Source organism: Lissotriton helveticus, chromosome 5_2 (assembly GCF_964261635.1).
Source record: "Lissotriton helveticus chromosome 5_2, aLisHel1.1, whole genome shotgun sequence".
Taxonomy (NCBI): domain Eukaryota; kingdom Metazoa; phylum Chordata; class Amphibia; order Caudata; family Salamandridae; genus Lissotriton; species Lissotriton helveticus.
Genome location: NC_136066.1, coordinates 8195379 through 8214702, shown reverse-complemented (window position 1 = coordinate 8214702; position 19324 = coordinate 8195379). Strand labels below are relative to the sequence as shown.

Here is a 19324-nt window from a genome sequence, read left to right as displayed (position 1 = left end):
TTGTACTGGATTCAAGCAAGCCTGGCTGATGAGGAGTGTTACCCCGAAACCGGTCCTCGGTAGCTTGTTTCAGGTCCAGGGAAGACCTGGCCTGGAAGTTCTGGCTGAACTGTTCCCATGAGGCACAGGGTCAGACTGATTTGCATATGGCCATGTCTGAACTGGGGTGGCAGAGTGGGCTAAAGAACGGTGATGGATTCAACCCAGATCTGTTGACTGGGGATGAGTGTTTGAAAAGTTTCCGCGCTCCGTCCATCATCTCCTTGTCTTTTGCTGCCTACTTACCTTTCCCAAAATTCCTAAAGCATGTCTTGGAGGAAAAAGTTGTCCTTGTTGATGGTAAACACTGGAATTCTTTCAGTTACGGGAAGAACTAGTTCCTATTCTTCAAAATGTGTTAACTAGGACTGTTTACCATTTAGAGTATGGCTCTGAGTGTCTGAAACCCTCCCCCAACCCACACTGTTATATCAGCCTTTGAGAATTACAATTCATTCCTTCATTCATTCGTTCACGAATGTCTATCAGTCTCTGCCTTATTGCTTCCATGATTCCTTTTGTCTACCTCTTTCATCACCACCATGCCACCAGGTCCCTGCACACCGGCGCGTCATCCTTGTGACCCCTGCCCCCTCCCTGGGTGGTGTTCCTGCAGCTTCCCCTCATCTCACCTGGCTTGCAGGGGATGCAGACCCCATCAGGCCCCCGGATCAGTTCCATCGTCTCCTCGTCCACTCTCATTAACCGTATTGGATACACAAAGGGGAGGATCCGGCTGTTAAAGCCGCAGGAGCCCACCTACAGAAGTAACAAGATCACACCGTGAGACAGCAGTCACCGGGGGCTCTGGACTCAAACACTGACCTGGGAGACTTAAAGAAAAAACTGCAAAACAAGTTACAAAAGGAATAACAAATGACAATATTCAAAAGCAACAAGCATTTGCAATGCAATAGGTTTCGCATTTACGCGAGTTTAAGCTACCAGCATTGTAAATAACAATGCCTTTTATTTAGGTTTTAAAAAACAAAAAATAAAAAAAAGTCATTGTTATTTACAATGCCAAGAGCCCAAACGTACGTAAATGCGAGACACGTTGCCTACCTTTACTGGTGCAAAACGCATTGGTACCAGCAAGATGCACAGAAGATGGGCGGGTTGGTTGTGATTGGTGTACAGGGGAAGTAGGTGGGGGTTCGAAACAACATGTGCTTTCTACAAATTCGGTCCATTAAACCAGCCATCTCTTTAATTAGCAGCAACCGAAATAAAAATAAATCTCCAAGTCGCACACGTATTATAGTATTATAGCTACAGAGTGAAACATTGCATTAGTAAAGCTGTTGCCAAGGGAGTCAGGCGACTAACAGCCAACAAGTGCAAGTTTTTCACTTTATGACTAAGAATAGAAATTCGCGAGAAAAAGTAATCACGTTTACAACTTTAACTGGATAACGAAACAGGCTGATTAACACTGAAAGCATTCCCGAGAGCGGGCTGCGGGCAGCAGGCGCCATTGTTGTGTGCACATGTCATGTTGATTAAAACATTTTTTAAAACAATGTTTAGGTGCCAAGTGCACAACAAAAGAAAGGCGCAAGTGCGCGTATTAAAGCTAAATCTCATTGTGCAAGAAAAATAAAAGTATATTTTACTTACACTGCATCATCCGCTATAAAGGTAACGAGCACTTGTATGACAAACAAGGAGCGACGGGCGGGTGGTGATGGGGTGGGGGGAAGGGGAACGACACAGAACTGCACTGACACAAGCATAAAGCAATTCAATTAACAAAGAAAAGAGCTCCCCGAATAACAAATAAACTGCGTGAGCGTAAGAAAACTGTACTAAGTCGGTGCTGCGCTTGAAAAAAACCGGAAGTGACATTGGCTGCCTAAGCCAGTCACAAGCGAGCAAAGAAGACAGAGCCTGCGTTGAACAAATGGCGAGCAGCAGGCGGGAGCTACCTCCTTTTACTGCATACTGCAGGTCTTCCAGACAGCGCATGCGCGCTGCCTAGGCGCCACCTAAAAACGAATCCACCAAATGGTAAATAAAATTTTTAAAACAAGATTATCTTACACGGTAAAATCTAAATATGAAACCTTCAAGAGCAAAAATAAAGAAACCAAACGTTAAATGAAGGAAAAAAATCAAAACAAAAATCAAATTGAGAAAACATTACACTCTGAAACAAAAACAAAACAGAAAGAAATTAAGAAGTAGAAAATGTGATACTCATACAATTCAAAGAATGAAAAACAAGACCACACCAAAAAAAGACGACAATTAAGACCTAAAACAAGACCACACCAAAATACTGAAACACGCTAGACCACAGGTTGGGAAAATAAGACTATAAGAAACAACCAGTCAAAATGTAACCCCAAGATTGTATCAAACATCAGAACTAAAAACAGTATCTATAAATAAAACAGGAAATCAATCACAAAGTAAAATAAAGCACAGGTCAACTACTGGGATGAAAAAGAACAAGATGAGAACACCAATACAATCGGACGAAGGGGATGAATGAGCAATTACATACATGTGATCATCTATAGGGGAAATTGTACATTACTATCGGGCACGCTGAGAGTTCTAGATATTATGGAGCAATGAATATACCCACACCACTGTAGTTGGGGGGGGGGGGGGGGGGGGCACGTCTGGGAGGAGTTGGGAACAATCATAGAGATAGGTTTGTGGGTTATGAAGAATGTACGACATGTTTGATGAAAATAACCAATAAAATCTGTTTAAAAAAAAAAAATTAGAACACCAATCATCAAGAATAGAATACAGGGTACAAGATAGGTAGCTATTGGAGGGCGTAAAACATTACTCACCTGTTCCAATTGCTGTAGATTCACATGCTCTGCACACTCTGCCATCTAGTTTTGGGCGAGGACGTTGCGAGTGGTTTTTCTTTGAGGTTGTGGTTTTGAGGAGGCGCATGAGTCCTCACCATAAATCCACGATGCACCATGGCAGACACCACATCAGACGGTGTTAGGAGCGATGGGGCCAGATGTATAAAATATTTTTCCTGTCACAACTGGCCCGATTCACAGAACGGACCGCGGCAACCCGAAAAATGCTTTTTCAAATGTACAAAACGCGATTCGGTCTACAAAACCGTGTTTGATAAAAGAGTGGCTGTTGGACCATGCTGCAGCATTACAAAAGTGGCAACTTAGAGCTGCCAAGAAAAGCCACCAGGATCCCTTCTTGAGAGTAGAACGTGCTACGGGCACAAGGTCAAGTCTACGATGTAACAAGTTCAGATGCATTTAACGATCTATCTACAGCGCCTGCTTTGGGAATTGGTTTCCTAAGCGAGGCTTACCAGAAACTACAAATACTTGCTTCGTTTTTCTAAAAGGTTTAGGTCTGTCAATGTAACACGGAAGGGCTCTTACCATCTAACATGTGTAACCCCTTCCTACAGCCTTTTGCTTCTGGAAAAAACATTGAAAGGTCAATGGGTTGAATGATATGGAATTGGGAGGCAGAAAAGGAGGATTAGTTACAAGGATGACCCGCTCTTTCTGCACCTGAATAAATGGCTCTTTCACTGGAACAGCTTGCAGTTCACCGACTCCCACAAGAGATGCGACTGGAATTAGGACTCTCCCCTTCGTTGAAAGGAACTGTAATGAGCACGAGTGTTACGGCTCCAAAGGTCAACCCATGAGACTTGTAAGAACAACGTTAAGGTCCCATTGAGAGACAGGGGGGGCTTTCGGATGGATTCCTCTTTAAGCTCTTTCGGGAATGCGTGAACCAAGAATAGTATGAATACTAACTGGTGCTGCCTACTTTTCGATGGACGTGTACACCAACTCTGATTCGACCAACTAACAAATAATGGCTTGCACTCACAGTTATAAGGTTTATGGGCCAGGCGCATCAAGCATTTTTCTCCTCGCAAATTGGCCAATTCGCAGAATCGGCCCATTTTCGATCGCAAAAAATGCTTTGGCCATGCATCAAACCCAATTTTGCGATTAAGTAACACGTTACCGAATCGCAAAATGGGTTTGCGATTCGCTATTTGGAAAGGGCGAGTTTAGTTCGTCCCTTCCAAATGGCGAATCCTAACTGTATGCATGAATGTTTTCAAGTAGGTGGTAACCCATTCGCCTTTGTGAATGTTTGTAAAAGCATATTTAAGAGCAGGGAGAGGTTCCACTAGCTGCTCTTAAAAAAATGAAAAGAAAACTTTTCATTTTTCTTTCTTTAAAGCATCTCATTTACCTTTCAGGAAAACTGGCTACTTTAAAAAAAAAAAAGATTTCTATATTTAAAAAAATCACAGACATGGTGGTCAGCGGATCTCAACAGGCCACCATCCCTGTGATTTTTGCGATTCCTAGGAGTTCGCAAATTCCGACCTACCTCATTGATATTCATGAGGTAGGTCATTTGCGACCCCTTAGGAATCGCAGAAAGTGCACTACACACTTTCATGCAGCCGTTTTGCAATTCCCTAATTGCGAATCTCAAAGATTGGCAATTGGGAAATTGCAAAACATTTTTTTTTATACATCTTGCCCTATGTTGCCGGCCCAGTAAGCGTCGGTCTTGGCATGTAGAGCTGTAGATTCACATGCGTTGCATACTCCTGCCATCTAGTGTTGGGTCCGGATGTTTACAAGTTGTTTTTCTACGAAGAAGTCTTTCCAGTCACGAGGTAGAGTGACTCCTTTCGGTGATAGTACACATGGGCATCAACTCCATTGTCAGATTGATTTCCCGTAAGAGGGTGAGAATGGAGTGAGTGCGTGTAGTAAAGAGATGTCCATGCGTAGATAATGAGAACTGCAACAACTACAGGGGCCTGGAGAGGTAGGGGGGCGCATGTGAATCTACAGCTCTATCTGCCAAAAACAGATGTTTACCGGGTAAGTAACATTATCCATTCGAGGCCTGTGAGCTGTAGATCGCATGCTTTGCATAGACTTTGTAGCAGTATACTCCCAAATCGGTGGATAACCAGTGAGTGTTGCAGTTGTTTGAAAACATGTCTTTAGCACTGCTTGCCCTACACTAGCTTGTTGACGTGCCAACACATCCACACAATAGTGTTTAGAAAATGTGTGTGGTGCAAACCCCATGTAGCTGCCATACAGACCTCAGCTATAGTGAATGTTACCTAAAAAGACCATCGTAGGACCTATTTTGCGAGTGGAATATGCTCTAGGTGGAATGCATTTAACAATCCATCTAGAAATACCAGATTTAGCGATAGGATTGCCTTTGTGAGGTGTAGTAAACGCAACAAACAGTTGCTTTGTTTTACGAAAATCTTTTGTCCTTTCTATATAGTATACTAGCGTTCTCCTGGCATCAAGCGTGTGACGAGCCCTTTCTGCTACCGAATCAGGTTGAGGAAAGACCACAGGTAACGCAACTGATTGGTTAATATCAAAAGCAGAAACCACTTTCAGAAGGAATTTTGGGTTTGTACGAAGAACCACTCTATCTTTATGAAGCTGAAAGAAGGGTTCTTCTATGGTTAGTGCGTGACGCTCACCAACTCTCTTTAAAGAAGTGATAGCAATCAGGAAGGCAACTTTCCATGAAAAAAACTGTAATGGACAATTGTGTAATAGCTCAAAAGGTGAACCGATGAGTCAGTCAGTCAAACCACTTTATTCGATTAATTAAAATCATACAAAGCAAAAAACACATACATTTTTAAAAAACACAAAAACTCAATTATTTACAAATATTTACATCAGAGAGGCACCATATTTTAAAAAAATCAAAAAGAATCATCCACAGTTATAAAATCCCCCCAAATCTCAAATAAAATGAACATGGATCGCATAATGCTACAACTCTAAAATAATTCATATCATAATAGCCCTAGGAAATCTTTTTTTCCTTAACCTCACAGCAGCAACCAAAAAACTGACAATATTAAAAATGGACCATAAATCATTTCGCAATTGGAGATATAATAAAGCTGGTTCAACTTGTTGAAATCCCTTTCCTCTCAAAAGAGGAACTAAAAACCGCCGTCGGATGGAATCATAAAAACCACAAAACATGATGAAATGCAGTGTGTCTTGAATAGAACAGTCATCCCAACGACACTCAGCTATCTCTTCTGGTTTACACCATCCAGACAGGTTCCCCAATGAAAAGGAATTAAGTTAAAACGAAACCTCGTCAACAGCCATCGGTGATCAGTTTTGGTCACAATTCTTAGGTATGGTTCAATCAGGGGGGAAGGATTTAAAAAAATGAGCCCTAACCGAGGGTTTCTGTAACTCTAAGTCCTCCCGCTCTAACAGTTGTAAATTCAAAAACTGTGATCTTACCCATTTTACACCTTCCTTTACAATCCCGTCTGGGTTGTTGTCGATGTCAACCCGCCCCAGTTTGTTAAACGTAGATTTAATGTATGACAGCCAAGGAATTCTCCTGGCCTCATCTAGAGCAATAGTCCCTTAAAATGTGATGATTCAATGTTATCTCAGGATTAAGCCAAGTTTTAATCCAACATACTAGCGGGGCCAATCTCAGCTGGTCAGTCACGTACCACTTGGCCTAATTCCTGATGAGTGGAAAAAGTCGGGGTAGATTGAGGTATCGACAAAAGGGTGCGTAAAAACGTATTTTCAGCCAATTGTACTCCTCGTAATTACTTATAGCCCCAAACGGCAGCGCCAGATGTGGCGATAGCCAGACACTTGGATCTATAAATCGCAAGAACTGCCTCAAAAGGCCGTACTCCCAACCTCTGTGAGAACCCCACTAAGGCGGATGTCGATCTAAACACCGCATTTTTCTTTGCTCTAAATTGGGGAACCCAGGACCCCTTATCATCAAATAACACCCCCAGGTATGTAAATGAGGACACTTTAGATACCGAAGCCCCATGACAGAAAAAGGTCTTAACTTTTCTGTTATGACAACCAGCTGTCATTACATGAGATTTGGACATATTCACTAGCAAGTCCAGAGATTTCATATGCGCTCCAAAAGCATCTAACAGTCTCTGGAGGCCTATAGCCGTACGGGAAAGAAGCACGGCATCGTCCGCGTATAGCAGGACAGGAATAATGCTGTTCCCTACACGTGGCGTATCTGGACTAGCCTTAACCAGGTCTTTTTCTATGTCATTTATATAAAGTGTAAAAAGTAGGGGTGCCAATATGCACCCCTGCCGAACACCTCTCCCCGACTTAAAATGACACTGTGCATAGATCGCCACCTAGTGTTGGGCCCGGATGTTTGCAGCTTGTTGTTGTCCTGAAAAGTTCTTTGGAAGTCACGAGATAGGTGACTCCTCCTTTGGATCACATTGCACATGGGCATCGGCTCCATCCCCAGATTGTTTTTCACCATTAGGGATATGATGGAGCTTTGCAAGAAAACATAGGATGTCCATGTAAGCTGAATCTAATTAAGATAATACTGGAACAGACAAGGGTAGCCGGGGAGGCCGGTGGGCGTGTGCATCTCTGCAGCTCTACATGCCAAGAACAGATGCATACTGGTAAGTAGCATTTTCCGTTTGAGGCATATGAGCTGCAGATTGTACACTATGCATAGATTATATAGCAGTACCCCTCCTTAGCAGCGACCACCCCGATCTGTTGCAGTAGTTTGGAATAATGTTTTGAGAACAGCCTGGCCCACATTAGCTTGTTGTTTTGTTTGCACATCTACACAATAGTGTTTTGTGAATGTGTGCGGTGTAGCCCATTTGTCTGCTCTGCAGACGTCATCTAGGGGAATGTTCCCTAAAAATGCCATTGAAGCCCCTATTTTTCTTGCAGAGTGGGCTTTAGGAGGAACAGATAACGTACGTTTAGCTTTGTGGTAGCAAATCTGTATGCATTTGACAATTCATCTAGCTATCCCAGATTTTGAGATGGGATTGCCTTTGTGTGGTGGTGAGAAAGACACAAAGAGTGGTTTGGTGTTACGAAAAGGTTGTGTTCTCTCAATGTAGTATAGCAATGCTCTTTTGACATCTAGGGCACGAAGAGCTCTGTCTGCGATCGTTTGTGGCTGCGAGAAGAAAAAGGGCAGTTCCACAGATTGATTGAGGTGGAAGGGAGATATGACTTTGGGAAGGAATTTTGAATTGGTACGAAGAACAACCTTATTGTGATGCATTTGCAAAAGGGTTCTTTAATGGTTAGAGCTTGTAATTCACTAACTCTTCGTAACGAAGTAATAGCCACTAGGAACGCAACCTTCCATTTTAAAAACTGTAGTTCACATTTATGTAACAGTTCGAAGGGAGGTCCCATTAGTCATGTGAGAACGATGTTTAAGTTCCACACTGGTGAAGATGGTACTCTGGGAGGAATGATTCTTTTTAAGCCTTCCATAAAGGCTTTAATGGCAGGCACTCTGAAAAGAGATAGATGTTGTCTGTTTTGCAGATATGCTGCTATTGCAGCAAGGTGTAGTCTAATAGAAGTATAGGCTAAGTTGCATCTTTGGAGATGCAGTAAGTATCCTATGATGTGTTGAATAGACACATCTGGAGGATTAATATTGTTATTGTGACAATATATGACAAAACGTTTCCACTTGGCTGCATAACATGCCCTAATGGTTGAACGTCTAGTTTCTTTTATGACATTCATGCAGTCTGGAGGGATGTTAAGGTATCCAAACTCTATGATTTCAGGAACCAGATCGCAAGGTTGAGCTGAGCTGGGTCCGTGTGTCTGATCACTCCACGGTTCTGTGTTAAGAGGTGTGAAGACAGGTATCGTTTTTGGTGCGGTACTACCGACAGTTGTGGCAGTGTGGTGTACCACGGTTGTCTGGTCCACGTTGGAGCAACTAGGATGAGAGTCAGAGAATGCTGCTGTAGTTTGCGAACTACTAGTGCCATGAGTGGTAGAGGTGGAAAAGCGTACGCAAATGTTTGACCAGTCGTCCCTTGGAAAGGTTTTTGGTGTTCCACCACTGCAGAGAGCGATGAGTTCGACCGTCTACCAACACTAGGTCTGTTAATGGACCTTGAGCCTGGTTCCATTGACGTGATAAGCACTCTTGGAGGGGACGCAGCTGGAGTTTTGCATGGGGCACTATAAAAATGCAAGAGGCCATCATCCCTATGAGCTGCATGAACACTCTTGCTGGCAGGGAGTGTTGTGGCTGAAACTTTGTGCGAAGAGCTTGCATGTTGGCTATCCTTACTGGAGTGGGATACGCTAGTGCTTTGGAGGTATTTATTGTGGCACCGAGGTACTGTTGTACTTTGGATGGCTATAGATGGGACTTGGTGTGGTTTATTGTGAATCTCAAGTTGTGCAGCAGTTGGATAGTGGCGTGCGTGTGTTCCACACACTGACTGTGTGAGCTGGCTTTTATGAGCCAGTCGTCGAGGTACGGGAAGACATGGATGTGCGGTCTTCGTAGATGCGCTGCCACTACTGCTAGGCACTTGGTGAATATTCTTTGTGACTCCGAATGGGAGTACTTTGACTTGATAGCGCGCTCCGTCTATCACAAATCTGAGATACTTCCTGTGAGCTTTGTGAATGGGAATGTGGAAGTATGCGTCTTTGAGGTCTAGAGTAGCCAGGAAGCCGTTTTGTAACAAAAGGGGAAGGACTTATTGGAGTGTGACCATGTGAAAATGGTCTGACTGTATGTATATGTTTAAGGGTCTGAGGTCTAGAATAGGCCTTAGAGAGCCGTCCTTCTTTGGGATAAGAAAGTATAGGGAGTAAACTCTCTTGTTTTGTTGTTGCAGAGGAACTGGTTCTATTGCACTTTTTTCTAGCAGAGATATCACTTCTTGCTTCAACAGTGGCAGATGCTCTTGTGACATTGGACGCTGTTTGGGTGGTATGTTGGGAGGGGTAGATGTTAGTTCTAGACAGTAACCTGACTGAATAATTTGTCGCACCCACCTGTCTGATGTGATGTTGGTCCACGCACGCAGGAAGGAATTGTTGCAGTCTTCCCCCCACAGGAGTGGAATGTGGGGAGGGAAGGGGAGGAAAGTCATTGGGTAGGGGTGGAGGCAGAGCGGGAGTTTTTGGTTTTGCCTCTGCCTTTGTTATTGTTGCCCCTGTAACCCCCTCTTTGGTAGCCCTTAGTGAATGTGGATTGGCTAGGGTCTTATAGGACGTAAACGGGCTGTCGGAGGAGTAGCCTCTTGTGTTACCTCTCTATGATGAGCGACGAAAAGAACGTCTAGGAGCTTGTGATTGCAAGGCTCACATAGATTTAGCTGTGTCGGTATCTTTCTTCATTTTTCCTAAAGATACATCTACATTAGGGCCAAAGAGGTGTTGCTCATCAAATGGCTGATTGAGGCTGGAATTTTCCACTTCGGGTTTAAACCCTGAAATACGTATCCAGGCAGGCCTACGGAGAAGGACACTGGTGTTAAATGCCCTTGAGGCAGTATCTGCGGCATCTAGGGCACAACAAATGGAAGTGTTGGTGATGTTATTACCTTCCTGTATGAGTTCATTGGCCCTGTTTTTATATTTATCAGGGAGATGCTGCATGATGGATTCTAGGTCATCGTAGTGTGCCCTGTCATATCTCGCCAATAGCGCTTGAGAATTGGCAATGCGCCACATGTTAGCTGCTTGTGAAGCTGTACGCTTACCAGAGGCATCAAGGAGTTTAGATTCCTTATCTGGTGGTGGTGCTTTACCTGATGTTTGTGAGTTAGCACGTTTACGTGCATTGGATACGACTAAGGAATCTAGTGGTGCTGGGCCTCGAATGTAAACTGGGTCAGCAGGGGCAGCTTTGTATTTTTTCTCAAAGCGTGGGTTGAAGACTCGAACCCTGACAGGATCTTTAAACACCTCTGTTGCGTGCTTAATGACTCCTTTAAGCATTGGTAAAATGGCGGTGGACCTTTGTGTATTATCAAAAGTGTCCAATAAGAAATCTTCCTCCACAGCATCTGAGTGCAAATCAACCCCATGGTTTTGTGCCGCTCTCTGGACTAATAGGTTGAAACCTATAGTGTCTTCTGGTGAGGAGGGCCTGGAGGGATACACATCGTCTTGCGGGGCGTAAGGAACATCAGGGGTGTTATAATCGTCTCACGGGTTAGGTGACGGGGGGGGGGGGGACTATCTGTCCCTGCTGGGATATGTGCACCCCCACACGTGTGATCAGAGTCTGTATCTGCTATATCATCTGGGTCAGTGGATGGTGCAGGTGAATGATCTGGTGGAGGAGTTTTAGGAGGAGGTATATTCTGGGGAGGAGGTGGAGAAGGGACTCTTAATGGAGAAGTTGCAATGTCTCTCTTCTTCTTAGGAGGAGGAGTCGCAGGCTTCTCTCGTGGTCTCTTCTTAGAGCTAAGATGGCCCCCCTCGCATAAGTAGCCCGCCAGCAAGACCTGAACATCTCCTACGCAGACGACACCCAACTCATCCTCTCCCTCACCAAGGACCCTCACACTGCCAAAGCCAACCTCCACGAGGGAATGAAGGCCGTCGCCAAGTGGATGAGGAACAGCCGCCTGAAACTGAACTCGGACAAGACGGAAGTCCTCATCCTCGGCCCCACCCCCTCTGCCTGGGACGACACCTGGTGGCCGACCTCACTAGGAGCAGCACCCACATCCACCGACCACGCACGCAACCTAGGATTCATCCTCGACTCCTCCCTCTCCATGTCGAAGCAGTTCAACGCCGTCTCCTCCTCCTGCTACAACACCCTCCGTATGCTCCGCAGGATCTACAAGTGGATCCCGACCGATACCAGAAGAATGGTGACACAGGCCCTCGTCAGCAGCAGGCTGGACTACGGCAACGCTCTCTATGCAGGAATCCCAGCCAAACACCTATGACGGCTGCAACAAATCCAGAATGCCTCCGCACGCCTGATCCTCAATATCCCTCGACGCAACCACATCACCTCCCACCTAAGAGACCTGCAATGGTCCCTGTCAACAAGAGGATCACCTTCAAGCTCCTCACCCACGCACACAAAGCACTTCACAACGCCGGACTAGCCTACCTGAACAACAGACTCAAACTTCTACACCCCCGACCGCCTGCTCCGCTCCGCTCTGCCAGCCTCGCCCTCGCCACCGTCCCGCGCATCATACGAACAACATCCGGCGGCAGATCCTTCTCCTTCCTCGCCGCCAAGACCTGGAACACCCTCCCAACCCACCTGCGGCAGACCCAGGACCTGCTCACTCTCAGGAAACTCCTCAAGACCTGGCTCTTCGACAGGGGCGTAGCTAGAGCTTGTGGCGCCTGGGGCTAACCCTCAGATTGACGCCCCCTGGGTGGGGGGGGGGGGGAGGGGGTGCTGGAGAAAAATGACGGCGAGCACACTGGATACCACGCCCTCCTAGCTGTCCTGCCTGCAGATGCCTTGGACTCACACAGTTTGCGAGGGGGGGGGCTAAAAAGATTAGCATAAGCAGCATTAACAGTATGGTACTGGATATACCGCTCAAGTACGTACACCCCTGGCCAGGGCTCTACGAATCACTAACTGCAAAAGTGGTGGTGTAAAACTGCAATTGGGAAAGTGATTAGCTTCAAGGACACTGCTTGAGAGCTCTGCTTCCTTTGTGCAACGAAGCCATGTGTACCACCTCTAAAACGATAAGTGGCTTTAGACCTACTATACTCTTTAGAATCCGGCATTTATTGACCCCCATTTGAACTTTACTTCACTTCTTCTGAACGCACCTCCGCTTTCCTTCTATGTCCTGCATGACTCTTGTGTATAAATCAATCTAAATGTCATATCTGTAGCTCTAACCCAAACAGTAGCTATTAATTCGAACAGGCATTTCTTTCTCACAAAGCCCCTGCGAAAGGTCACACCCAAGTAACTAATAAACGCAAGGCTAACCCCAAACAACCAATGGAGTGGCCACTAGTGGCATGCTACGTTGCATGCTACGTGGCATGCTACGTGCCATAAATCAATTCAAAGCCTTGTCTGGGGTAAGAGCCATATAAATAAGTTTTCAATTCAGTTACGGATGTACACACTTCGAAACAAACAGTATTTCTAGTCCTAAAGTCCACCACCATTTGAGAAGGCACCAACTACAATGACTAGAGTAGTCACAACTGATGGACCTTTATTCCAGATATTATGCAGTTACGTAAAATCCCAAGCTGTGCTACAAAAGGAGAAATTTACGGTACACACAAGGCCACTGGAATACGAGATTATGCACAATTATGGATTTCCAAGCTTAGAAACGCATCTTAAGGCTATAATTGACTAATAACTGCGCAAGAGGGGGGTGTTCCCTCCTTAATACCAGTTAAATATGCGTAAAAAAACACATTAAGCCGCCTTCATTTGAGCTTTGGCTGTAGCTAGCGCATATTATGCAAAGAAAACAAACTTAAGTATGTCACACCCCATCCTTTTTTTTAATGACTGCATGCGGAGGGTTGGTCCATGAATTATTCATTAAGGGTGCTAAACAGATTGCTTTGTGCAAAGCAAACAAGTCAGGGAAGCGCATAGCTGCCAAGGTTGTAGATTGCTCATGTGTGACACTTTCATACTTTCAGTGCAAATATGAGTGACATTTAACGACTCAATCAATCAATCAAAGCATTTATATAGCGCACTACTCACCCGGAGGGTCTCAAGGCGCTGGGGGGAGGGGGTCCGCTACTGCTCGAACAGCCAGGTCTTGAGCTCCTTCCTGAAGGCGAGGTGGTCCTGGGTCAGGCGGAGGTGGGTCGGGAGGGAGTTCCAAGTCTTGGCAGTGAGGTAGGAGAAGGACCTTCCTCCTGTGGTGGCTCTTCGGATTCGGGGGACGGTGGCGAGGGCGTGGCTGGCCGATCGAAGCTGGCGTTTGGGAGCGTAGAAGTTGAGGCGGCTGTTGAGGTATCCTGGGCCTTGGTTGTGTAGGGCTTTGTGTGCGTGGGTGAGGAGACGGAAGGTGATTCTCTTGTTGATCGGGAGCCAGTGCAGGTCTCTCAGGTGTCTGGAGATGTGGCTGCGGCGGGGGATGTCCAGGATGAGTCGTGCTGAGGTGTTCTGGATCCGCTGGAGTCTCTTCTGGAGTTTTGCGGTGGTTCCGGCGTAGAGGGAGTTGCCGTAGTCCAGACGGCTGGTGACGAGGGCCTGGGTGACAGTCTTCCTGGTCTCGGAGGGGATCCATCGGAAGATCTTGCGAAGCATGCGTAGGATGTTGAAGCACAACGAGGAGACGGCGTTGACTTGTCTGGTCATGAAGAGGGAGGAGTCCAGGATGAAGCCCAGGTTGCGTGCGTGGTCTGTGGGTTTGGGTGCGGTGCCCAGGGCGGGGGGCCACCAGGAGTCGTCCCAGGCGGAGGGTGAGGATCCTAGGATGAGGACTTCCGTCTTGTCCGAGTTCAGTTTCAGGCGGCTGTTCGACATCCATTTGGCTACTTCTGTCATCCCTTCGTGCAGGTTGGCTCTGGCGGTGGTGGGGTCGTTGGTGAGGGAGAGGATCAGCTGGGTGTTGTCGGCGTAGGAGATGATGTTGAGGTTGTGCTGGCGTGCGATGGCTGGTTAGACCTGGCATCATTGGCATGAGTCTCTCCTCCATTTTTTCTGTTTGCATCCTCTGTTTATGATGTTTTTGCTGGTATATTGCTTTGGGCACTGTGCCACTGCTGATCATTGCCACAGTGCAAGTGCTCCCTATGTGAAATTGATATTGATTGGATTCCATGTTTGGCTTATTTGATTTACTGTCAGTCCCTAGTAGAGTGCACCAGGAGTGCCCAGGGCTTGTAAATACAAATACTGCTAGTGGGCTTGCAGCACTGGTTGTGCCACCCACAGAAGCAGCCCTGTAAAATGTGTCTAGGTCTGCCATTGCAGAGCCTGCGTGCAGTCTGGTACTGTCACGCGGGCTGCGCAAGTACACCTACTTGCCAGTCCCTAAACCTTCCCTTAACTTCATGTGAGTCACCCCTATGGTAGGCCCAAGGACAGGGTGCATTGTAAGTATAAGGTAGGACAAGCCTGAACTGGCAGGGAATGCGGACATACCAGCCGGACAATACCTCCTCCATGAATCACTGCTACGCACATACACGGACTCCTGGGGTGACATACATGAGGAATTGCCAATGCATCTCCTCATACAGTACCTACATGTAATGGGTAATGGCTCCCATATTGTACACTGGCTAGCACAGGCCCTTCTCGTACACACACAATGATCCACACAGCCACTACGGGATAAATAGGCGGCTTCCCGAGGGAGGGGATGGACCGACAAGGAGTGGACAATGGTATTGGCCAGCCCTGTAAACATCCCTCGCAACGCCCGCTTCAAAATAATACAGTTTTATATCCTCCACCAAGCATATTTGTCACCAGATAAGATTAATAAATATTTCGCGACCAACACAGCTAGCGGCCCCCGATGCACCCTGGCTGGCGCAGACATTCTACATATGCTCTGGAACTGCCCCACCCTAACCACATATTGGAATGAGGTGATGACCCTGTTGACGCAGAGTGCAGGCGCAGGCCAGCCCCACACATGGGAAGCATGCATTCTGGGGTTGTATAGGAGGACTAAATTGAATAAAGTACCGGCCAGATTCTGGGACTTAGGGCTCATCGCTGCCATACGCATGCTCACCAAACATTGGAAGAAGGGTGAACCCCCGCTCACTAAATATTGGTACACTTCCTTCACTAATTGGGCGAGAGCTGAAAGCATTCACACTACACCGAGAAGAAACTGCAGGGTTACGAAGTTTCCAATTGCCCAACTTTGGGATGACACCTTACGATCCTTTCAACGGGCCAGCCTGGCTCAAGGGCTCACTTAGGGGATGGCATAACAGACGGTGGCAAACACCTATGGGATGAGATACTACCACACAGCTAGGCCGCGCTGCCCCCCTGGCTCCTATGAGCCCAACGACCTACCTCCATACCACCTCCTGGTTAGTGACAGACCGGCCTCCCCTAACACATTGAGTAATGACTACAACACTCTCATTATACTAATCACTGACCAGGGCACTCGCCTCCACGGCTGCAAATAGACCCACATCATGACACTGTACATCTACTGACAAGACCTATCCCCCCCATTTTTTTTCTTTCTATCCCACTCAACAGTCACTTCGTGATCCCTGAGACCCTATTCTTTTTTTCCCTGTTTTTTGCCCTGTTTGACCTCCTGTTCCTGAAGGGGTCTTGTTTGGGAGTTACTATGGCAGCCCTGACTGCCATATTTGTTAACTTATTGGATATGTTGAATTGGAGGACTGGCCACATCTGATACTCGGTACACCAAATTATACTCCGCGTCCGGCGCTGCCGCATGCTGGGAACCAGGACTCAGGTACACATGGAACGAAGCCACTAGTACATGCCACCTCCCACTACACTTCGCTCGACGACACTCTGCTGATACATTGCCCTGCAAATATAGAAAGCTACTGCGCCCATTTCGGACAGGATATCTATAAATATTGTCACAGCCTCTCTGAAATACGAATCGATATGCATGTCAACTGCTTTTGAAGAGTGCTGCCACTGAATTACCTTAATATACCATCCTGTTTTTTATGCAACTGTACGCAGAAGTTTTCCTGTCTTACTATATTGGCATTGTATAAATGTGTATCAACCAACTGCATACATAAACCAATAAAATATATTCAAATAAAAAAAAATAAGGTAGGACAAGCCTGATGAGGTTGGCATGTCCTAATAGTGAATTACAGCCATCTTCGTTTTTCACTATTGTAAGGTTACCTGCTCTCCCTCAGTTAGAATGGGCTGCCAGGATTATTAATGCTATAATCCTAGCAGGCTCGGGGAGCATGGTGCAAGGTCGAGTTTGGTATCCCTGAACTCAGGGTTTAATAACGCATCCGTTTGGGTGGATGGTTTTTAGACTCTGTGTTTGAAAATAGCACTTTTAGAAAGTAGCTATTTTCTTGTCTGACTGTCTACCGGTCTCTGCTGGTTCTGGTGTGCGTGTGACAGGAGCTGGGTGGCTCCAGAGGTCTGAGTGAGTCAGTGTGGGGTGAGTGGGGCATTTGCATTGAGAGTAGGGGAAGAGTAGCTCCTGATAGCCTGCCCTGCCTGATACAATGCTGGCTCTGCCCCCCCTGCCAGGCGACTGATGACTCTGTGCCTGCCTGGGACTTTCCTGGCCCACCTCCTGCCGGGCAACTGATGGCCCTGCCCCTGCCAGTGACAATGTTGGCTCCACCTCCTGCCAAGCGACTGATGGCTCTGTGCCTGCCAGGGACAATCCTGGCCCCACCTCCTACCGGGCGACTGATGGCCCTGCCCGTCACAATGCTGGCTCCACTTCCTGCTGGGCGGCTGAAGACCCTGCCCTGCACAGTGAATAGGCCGCTGCAGATCACCCGACTCCGAAGGCGCGACGCCGGACATCTCGACGCCGCTGATCATCGTGTGCTTCACTTTTCCAAGGTACTGTGTTGTGGGGGTCGGTTGTGACTCCGGGCTCGACGTAGCGCTCCTCGCGGTCGACGCCGAACCTTTGGATTAACTTTGCCTCGACGTTGCGTGACTCCTGTGAGGGTTACTTTTTTGCCAAGAACTGTGTTTTAAAGAAGAAGAGTTGCTTTTGTTACTAAAGACTTTGTGCTAAGAAGAAACTACACTTAGATTAGATTAGATTTTATAAAGCGCATAGTTACCCGTAAGTATCCCAGCGCTAAGATCCGTACATCTGAGGGTCACTGGGGCGAAGGGGGAAGTCAGATCAGGGGAAAAGGTGCGTTTTCAGCCGCTTCCTGAATCGGAGATAGTCTGGTTCCGTTCTGAGGTCGCGGGGTAGTGAATTCCAAAGGCGGGCAGCGTTAACAGAAAAGCGCCGCCCACCCGTACGCACCTTCTTGACTCTGGGGATGGTGATAAGGTATTATTCCTGATCGGATCGGAGGGCTCTTGGGGCTTTGTAGGGCCTGATAAATTTTCTCAGAATAGGGGGGCCTTTGCACTATTATTTTTTATTATTTTTCCTTCCAAGAGTATTTATTAAGATTGTGGTATATTTTTGTCGTTATTTGGTCTTGTGCTAAGCCTTATATAAAAATCCTTATTTTTATAATACTACTGTGTCGTGCCCATTTGTAGTGTATTCATTTTATTACTGTATGTGGTCATAAATGCTTAACGCACTGCCTCTGAGATAAGCCTGTCTGCTTTGCCAAGCTTCCAAGGGGGTGAGCAGGGGTTGTCTAAGTGTGTGATCCCCTTGCCCTGACTAGAAAAGGTGTGTCCCTATTTGTCAGAAGTGTATACCTCTGCCAACTAGAGGCAGCCGCTTCTAACAACGACTATGAGTGACACTTTCTTGCGAGCAAAATTAAGCAATGAAGACGAGGGAAACAAGTATCAGAAATGACATTTTTTTTGTAATGTACTGCATCAGGAGGCATTCGCTGTCTTGGGATCGTAAATTAAAAAAAAGGCAAGGCATAGATCATAACACTGGGCCGCCCTAGCATCCTTGATGATATCACATCATAACAATGTTTTTGAATTATCATTATTATTTTGCTGCTGCTCTAGAGTTTTGGCAAAGCAAATAGTTTGAAAATACTTTGACAATGTTCGAATCTTTCTGAGTTTAATACACTGAGTATCATTATATTGGTACTCAAATGAGATCGATATTTAATGCCGAAAACTGTGCATAAAAAACATGCTTTTTATATTTTGAGCGGTAATTCCGGAGACGAGTAGTTGGGACAAAAATATTGCATCATAGTTAAAGGGCTGGAGCATCAAGAGTCTAATGTATTTAACTGAGGCTGAAAAGGAAGGGTATAGCTAGAGACCGCGTAAAGCATGCGAGTAAATGAGCTGCCAAGTATGGTCATGTCACGTGATACCCCCCAGACAAAAGCAGTGCCAAGCACGCTGTGGCCTCGAGTTTTCCTTGCTAGGAGTATGCATTTACCTAACAACCCTTTAGGACTTGAAAGCTCAGGTCGCCCATGAATATATGCGGGCCGCCCGGGTAAATCAACATGTGATCTGGTCCAACATTACGAGAGTGACTTTCACCCACTGGCACCACATATACGAGGCACGCTGAATGCATATATTACTCATAGCAAGGAAAACTGCTTCTGTCTGTTTTTAATGCACCCCCCCAACCCTCTCCTCTACTTCCAGAGCCACTGGGAACCAGGGGAAATATCAACAGCATATTCGTTACCAGCTCTGCCTCTTAACATGAAGAGCGCTGAAAAGAGGAGCGTCGCCCTTATAAGAAAGGGATCACGTGCAAGGGGAATACGCAATAAACACAAGTCTCTTTTGTTTCCCAGCTCTGCGTCAGTTTAACCCCATTAACGATAGTGCCCGCAGTCCCCTTGAGGGCAGA

At 46.3% G+C, this 19324-nt stretch overlaps 1 protein-coding gene across 2 annotated transcripts in view; it reads right to left on the bottom strand.

Annotated features, from left to right (window-relative positions):
* LOC144761153 (long-chain fatty acid transport protein 4-like) overlaps positions 1–19324 on the bottom strand; it is a 132558-nt gene that overhangs the window by 49123 nt on the left and 64111 nt on the right. For both annotated transcript variants that reach the window (XR_013595610.1, XM_078646646.1), the window contains exon 9: positions 672–798. Coding sequence is in view for 1 of the 2 variants with exons in the window: in XM_078646646.1 (XP_078502772.1) it covers positions 672–798 (127 nt within the window). In the remaining variant the exon portion in view is untranslated. The remainder of the gene's footprint in view (positions 1–671; positions 799–19324) is intronic.